The 7,183-nt window shown below is 42.3% G+C and overlaps 1 protein-coding gene across 1 annotated transcript; it reads right to left on the reverse strand.

The window, feature by feature from the left end:
* Nucleotides 1-3,391: 3,391 nt before the first annotated feature.
* On the reverse strand, nt 3,392-5,871 carry LOC144637016 (uncharacterized). The gene is made up of 2 exons (XM_078496193.1): nt 4,510-5,871; nt 3,392-3,412 (listed from the first exon to the last, which is right to left on the reverse strand). Exons 1-2 carry the CDS (start codon nt 5,869-5,871, stop codon nt 3,392-3,394), a joined length of 1,383 nt encoding a protein of 460 aa, XP_078352319.1.
* Nucleotides 5,872-7,183: the final 1,312 nt, after the last annotated feature.

Consider the following 7,183-nt stretch of genomic DNA (forward strand, 5'->3'; position numbering starts at 1 on the left):
TCGCTTTGGATTTTTGGCAGGCTTTGTTGCAGGAGTTGTTGAAGTAACTTGTTTCTGTTCTTCTTGAGCGATCGGAGTTTGTTCGAGCTCGGCCATTTATAATAAAAAAAAAATAATATTTAAATAGAAAATTGCTCAGCAAGATTTTTTGCTAAGCAATTGCTAAGCATTGTTCAGTAATTACTTAGCATTTTCTTAGCATTGCTCAGAAAAATCTTCAGTAGTGTTTGTGTCCGCATCTTTGGAAGCACCTTTGGTTTCGCACAGCGAAGTGTGCGACTTTGTAGCTTCGTTTAAATCAACGTGCTTTGTTGTGATGAGCGCAGCATTTGCAACGGCAAGAAAGCGGCCGCATTTCAAAGCCAGACCGCCTGCCAAAGTGGACAGCTCTTTACTGATAATGTAGTCGTTTTTGAGTTCCTTTTGATAATCATTGACGTCCTTGATATTTACGGCCATACCAACGACTTTGGTTACAAGAAAAATAAAGCTGTCAATCAAGCTGTCGGTTGTTTTGGATCCAACGTATGCCTCATATCTCTTGAAGTACTTTTCAACTTCTTTATCTGTCAAGCGCTTCACCTGCTCGTATGTCAGCTGCACACCGATTGCTTCTTTGGCTTTTCCTGTTGAAACAAGGATTGCAAGCCGTTCACGCAAAGCAGGAATGTCAGGGCCTTGAATGAGTGCCATAGCGCTTTCTGTACTTTCTGGTTCAGCTCCTAGCAGTTCCATTACGGAAGCTAATTCTTGTTCACTTGCAGCGCCCTTGACGCTCTCGGGAGGAGAAGTTGCGAAAGGGTCAGCCATTTATTACTATAAAAAATATGTTCAATAAAAAAATTCTGTGCCGTAAGGGTGGCGATGAGAAATGACAAGATGCGAAAACTTATTATTTTTCAGCCTTGAAATGAGTTCTTTGCGATCCTCATGGGCAAGTTCGCCCGCGTAATCCTCAAAGATTGCATTCGTTGTCTTGGCAGAGGGTGTGTAAAAGAAAACGATTGCCCCAACATTTTCTCGGAATGAGGCACTTATGCTTGTCATTTTTTGAGTCAGCACCCAAACGCTCAAACCTGCGTGGCGAGCAGAGAAAGCAAGATTCACCAACTCCCCTGTTCTTCTCTTTACATCTTTCGATGCAGCACAGTCGTCAAGGATGATAAGCGTGTTCGTACCCTCAAAAAGAAATCTTGAAAACCTTAACCAAGATTCAACCTCGTGCTGCTCGCAAATGAAAACAAAAAATCGATGATCTTCCTCCGCAAAGCGAAAATAAGTCTTGTTGTGCGCGAACGTCGGGCAGATGAGCACGATGTAGTCAAACTTGCCGCAGAAAGGGCCACAAAGCTGATTGACCGCGTACCTTGTTTTTCCTGAGTTCGTTGGTCCCACAATGAGGGCGTTAAAGGGTATGTTGCTTGGGTCCATGCTTCGTTCGTATATTATAAAAGCACAGATTCTAACTGCCTGCCCATTATATTCATTTGGGCGTCGCTGATTACGTAAATGTGGCAGTTCAAATTACCTGAGCCGCCTGCTTTCCTCTCTAGCTCAAGCTGGACACCGTCCTTTGTGTTCACAAGGCGCTTGCCGCTTCCGTGCATCGAGTGGTCAGTCATGGAACGTAGATCAATCAGAAGGCCGAACTTGTCTTCTGTGTAAAACTTTTGCAGGGTCATGTGCTGCGTTTTATTTTTTTCTTTCATGTAGAATCTTTTAACTTCTTTCCATATGTCCATTCCTTCGATGCCGTTGTTGTACAGCATGTTTGGCGAGCCGTTGACAGTGACGCTTACTTTTGTAAGGTCCGAGTTAATGTACTTTTCCGAGCTCCTTGCACCTTTGTTGTATTGCTCAATAAATAGGAGCAAAATACCTTTCATGGACCTCCTCTGCGGGTTGACCCTTAGATTCAGACGTGTGTCGGAGCCTTTTGCAAAAGTCACCACTTTATCCCGATGGATGTGGTCGTAAGCGAACTCTTTACCGCCCGAATAAGCGCTGAACGCTTCATCTGCAATTTCCTTGCTTCTTATCATCTCGTACTCCAGCTGGATGTTTGTCAACTTGTATTTCAGTTTTGTTGTATCTGAGCCTCTGACCACATGTTCGGCTGCCGCGAGATTCAGTTCGAACACAAGATCATTGAATAGAGCCTTAGGATAAAATGCCCCATGGTCAGTTAAAATCTGGTGATCCAGTCGGATTCGCTATTTATTACCATATAGCTCATTCAGCTTTTTTTCTGCTTCGACTCCTGAAGTTTTCTTATCGCCAGCATTTGAGCGAATTTTGTTAAGGTCCTCGCTCTGAATGCCCTCTGGCACTCTGTCGTCGCGCTCCTCCTGCGAAAGGAAAAAATCCTCAAATATTTTGTAGATGTCATAGCCAACCGTGTCCTGCACGAAGGTGCCTTGGTACTTTACAACAAACTTGTCTACCAGAGCTCGGCTGACGTTGTCAACCAGAAAGTTGTTGGCATGGCCTCCGCTCAAGTCGATGTTGAAGCGCAGCGCCAGCGAGCCAGGCACAATGACCTCGTTTTCGTTCAGCTTGGGCACTGAAACATACAACGTTTCCTCTGGATTGGCTTCAGTGCGGTCAAAAGTGATTCGTTTTACAGCGCGCTCGGCTTTCAGTGCGCCGAGTATTTTCTCTGTGCGTCCCGGTCGAAGGTTTTCTTGAACAGCAGCCATCTCTCGATTGGTTTTATTGTTAAATTGAAAAGTTTAATTTGAAAATATATATAAATTACGTGATGGCGGAAGGTGGTGGTTATTTTGGACACGAGGACCCTGAATTAGACAAGCTTCTTGACCATGACGACAACGATGATAACGACGAGGAACAAGAGGTCAACATAACCCGGGAATTTCAGCCTGGGAGGGCATCCACACCCTACCATGGGGGTGAAGAAATTCAAATGCAAACAATGCAGCACGAAAAGAGCGGGCTGCCAGACACATCCTACGAAGAAACACCATTGTTACCAGATTATGTCTCAGATATAGAAGAAAGACTAAGAAATTTAAGAAGGAACTCAAATACTTCATTATTGGACATAAGAGACGTTCCTACAGACATTACGAGTAACATTTTATCACCTCAAGATCAAGAAAAAGAAATACAAAACGTAAAAGATTTTATAAAGAAAAAGTACCAAAAAGTGGATTTTGGAAAACTAGGGCCAATTCGTTTTTCATCAAAAAAACCAATGGAAATTGTTGTGGCAGGTCCAAAGGGTGGTGAAACAAAGATAGTATTAGATGACGGAAGCGGTTTGCGTTCTGATTTCTTAAACAAAACTTTCGTTAAAAAAGCACTTGGTCCAAAAACCGAAACTCTGATTTCACAGGAAAAAGAAAAAATACAAAATGAACGCAAAAGATTAAGAGATGCCGAAAAACAACTTAAAGAAAGACAAAAAATTGAATTTGAAAAAGAAAAAGCCGCCCAAGAAGCGCAAGATCTGAGAATCAGAATCGAGCGAACAAATGCCAAGATGGATCAACTTGGGTCAAATGTTGAAAATGAATCAGAATTGCGCAGACTTAAGCAACTGAAAAAAAATCTGAAAAAAAACGCAAAAACAGAAGTTGCTGCTCTTGAAAAACAAGCTAAGCAGAAAGAGAAAGATCAAACACGAGTCGACCAACTCAGGGTAAACATTTCAGAAAAAAATACTGAAATAAGCACAATGCAAGAAAGGCTTAACGAAACAAAAACTTTTGATGAACTTCGTGAGCAAGAAGATGAGCTCAAGCGCCAAAACGAGCAAGACAAAAAAATTATTGAAGATGAAAATGCCTCACCATCAGAAAAACAAGCGGCTGAAGACAGAGTTGCAGAAAGAACCGAGGAGCTCGGGCGTTTGCAAACGCAGATTGCGGAAAGAGAAAGGGCGCTTCCACTTCGTGAGAGGATCAAAGAAATCTTCAAAAAAAATGGCGTGACAGTTACAGCGATCTTTCTTGCTGCTGGTGTCACGATTGGTGCTGTAATTAGTGCCATTACAAACTCTTTGAAGGCCACCGGCAAAGCGTTGGGAAAAGGCCTAAGTGATGTTGGCTCAAAGGTTGCGTCAGCTCAGCCCGGTCTTATTGGCTCGATTGTTAGCTTTCTTTTCAAAACCGCTGGTCAAGCCATCGGTTTTCTTGCTGAACACACCTGGCTGCTTATCCTTGCTGTGGTTGCTTTTCTTGTTGAAAAATACATCAAAAAGAGACGTTAGCGCATAAGGGTGTAGAGCAAAGCTGCTGCTCCAACCGCGCCAACAGCGACAGTTGCTTTGTTTATTTCGTGTGAATCATTGGCTACGGCCTTCGTAGCTTTAGCGCTTTGCGCGTTGCTAGCTGGTGTTTCAGCCGCGCTTGCGGCAGGTGCCTGATTTTTTTTTGCTGTGGCGCTCTTGTGTATAGGATTTGAAGGGTGGCTGTTTGGTGGGTTGATTTTTGATGGTCCTCCGGCCATAAGTTTAAGAGCTGATTTTTTTGTGGAGGTATTAACCTCATTATTTACTCCAACTTTCATTCCTCCTACAGCCTGCTTAAGCTGGTTGTTGTAACCAACAATGCTTTCTGTATTTATTACCATCCTGGCGGGCATAAGCCAGGCACCTGGGCAGACGGCAAGGTTAAGCCGAACCTTAGCCTCATCGATGGCGAGTTGGTATCTTTGAACTGACTTTGCCAGATCTGGTTGCCTTATAGCGTCTTCAACCAACACGAGAAACTCACTTTGTGCCTCTTTTGCGCGGCCGCTTGTGCCAAGTATGCTACTTCGAACGTTGACCTGCGAACCCAGAATACAGTATACAAAAGCCTCTGTCGACTGGTTTACTCTCGACAAACCTGCTTGGGTCAACCCTTCCACGGCGTTAGGGCAAAACCAGTCTGCCTGTGCATTTGCGGAATCATCTGGCTCTATGTATTGAATTAAGTTACCCTTGCTTGCAGCTCCCCCTTCGTCCGAAAATTTATCGCAATCGGGGTATTTTGCTCCAGAATTTTTCGGACCAATATTTGAGATCCAGATATAAACGTCACCCAGTCCGTGGTTAGCGCCTCTTGTGAAACGAAAATCGCTTGACGGGTCGACACCGAACTCAGCGCATATTCTTTTATACGAAGCTACGTCATACTTGTTGTCGAACTCGCTAAACGTTGGGTCGCCAGGCAAGGCGCTTACGCTCTGAATTCCACCCATCTGAAACAATATTCGCCTGATTGTGAAATAAACGTGAAAAAGGTAAAAATTACGCACAACCGGAGGCAGGCTGAGAGCTGAGTGTTCTTCATCGAAAATCTCTCGACTGATCCCACTGCCTGTTGTCGCGCACCAGACAGCAAAGTTAAGTTGCTGAGGCCAGTAGGACATATTAGGGCCAGCAAGCCACCTTTTTGACTCTTTTCCTGATGTATGCTTCAGTTTTGTTTTTTGAAAAATCTCTCTTAATTTCGTTGTGAAATATTGGTCTGGTGTGACGTAGATGTTAATTTTGCTGTTAAATATTTTTTTCAAACTCGGTGCGGCTTCGTGAAATCCAACCGCGGGAATTGGCAAAGATGAGCCTTTTGCGCCGCTTGGTGACAGCTGTTGTGGAAAACCGCCTGAAATTTGATTTACCCCCAGTGCTTTTTTCATCTCTGGGCTCCAATATTTGCTGTCTGAGCCAAAAACATTTATCAAATTGCCTTGCCCTGCCTTGAAATAAATGTCTGCCGTTGCTGTGTGGTTGTACGCGAACTCAACCTGTGCAACAAATTTTGTTCGGTCAGCGTTCGGATATTTCGCAAGAAAAGGTTTCCATGCCTTGTCTTTTGCCGCTTCAGAAATTGTAGTTGCTTCTGGGGTTTTCATCCACTTCATAAAATCTCTTTCTTTGGAATCAAGAAAAACTGATTGAGAAATGTCATCAGCTCTCGGAATAGGCGGAGCCATTTTATATTAAAGATTTATTTTTCAAAAGATAATTATAAAGATGGTTGTGCTCACAATCGACGCGAGTTACAACGGGGAAGCTGTTTACTTTGACCAGCCAATTGAAAAACCAAGGTTTATCAGCCTGCTGTCATGCTCGTTACAAAACAGCTGGCGTAATCTGGAAGAAATTGGCTCCATAAGCATTAAACAAAACAATGTGAGCAACAATGTTGCTGATTTTTTTCCAGGCAACTACAATTTTGATGAAATTACAACTTACCTGACTAATAAGTTCAAAGATCAACAAAAGCTAACAGTAAAAAGGGATGATTTGAAAAGAGGCTTTTCAATAACAAAAACAAAAAATATTGAAAGCTTTTCTTTTGATAAAAATCTTTCTAAACTTTTTAAGAACACAATTGTTGATGCTGCTAACGCAAGAATTGAAGATTTTACTAAGCCAGACTTTTATTACATTCACTGCGATTTACTTTCCAAAGAAAATAACTTGTATAATGGAAAGCCAAGTGACATTCTCGCTTGTGTACCAATAACCGAGAAACCTTATGATTTGGTTCATTACCCTCAAAATTTTATCAATAATTCACGTCGAACCGACGCTGTTCAGAGTGTGAACAGTGTCACATTGACCGTCAAAGACAAAACTGGCAGTAAGTTTGACTTTGTTGGAGCTCCGCTGCATTTTGAATTAGAATTAAATTAATATTTTTTTTAATTGTATACGACCATGTCATCTGCTAATGTTCTCCCGAGTGCCCCTGCTTATGGTGTTAGCGAAGAAAACAGCGTAAAACAAACACTGTATCCCGCTTTGCCAAATCAACCAGAAAACTTTAGGTTAACAAAAATCAATCAAATTTGTTCAGAATTTGACAAAGAAGTTGCAAAATACCGAGCTGTTTTGAAAAAGTATAAAAAGGTGAAGTCTTTTTTTCATTATTCCGCAATTTCAATGGGTGGTTTGTCCAGTGTTCTCTCTGCTTCCAGCCTTGGAACAGCGGTAACAGTCGTTGGTTTGCCGGTAAGCGTTCCTCTCGCAGCATGTGCTGCAATTACAGGCGTTTTGTCTGTCGCTTTCACTGGAGCGAGCAAAAAACTTGAACCAAAAATTATGAAAAATAATGAAATTACTTCTCTTGCTGTTGCCAAACGGGAAACTGTCAATAGACTTGTTTCTGCCGCTCTCATTGACAATAAAGTTGATGACAAAGAGTTTCAAATTATTTTGGATGAATAT

The sequence above is a fragment of the Oculina patagonica genome, chromosome 13, assembly GCF_052425735.1.
Source record: "Oculina patagonica isolate OP01 chromosome 13, crgOcupat, whole genome shotgun sequence".
In the NCBI taxonomy this organism is placed as follows: domain Eukaryota; kingdom Metazoa; phylum Cnidaria; class Anthozoa; order Scleractinia; family Oculinidae; genus Oculina; species Oculina patagonica.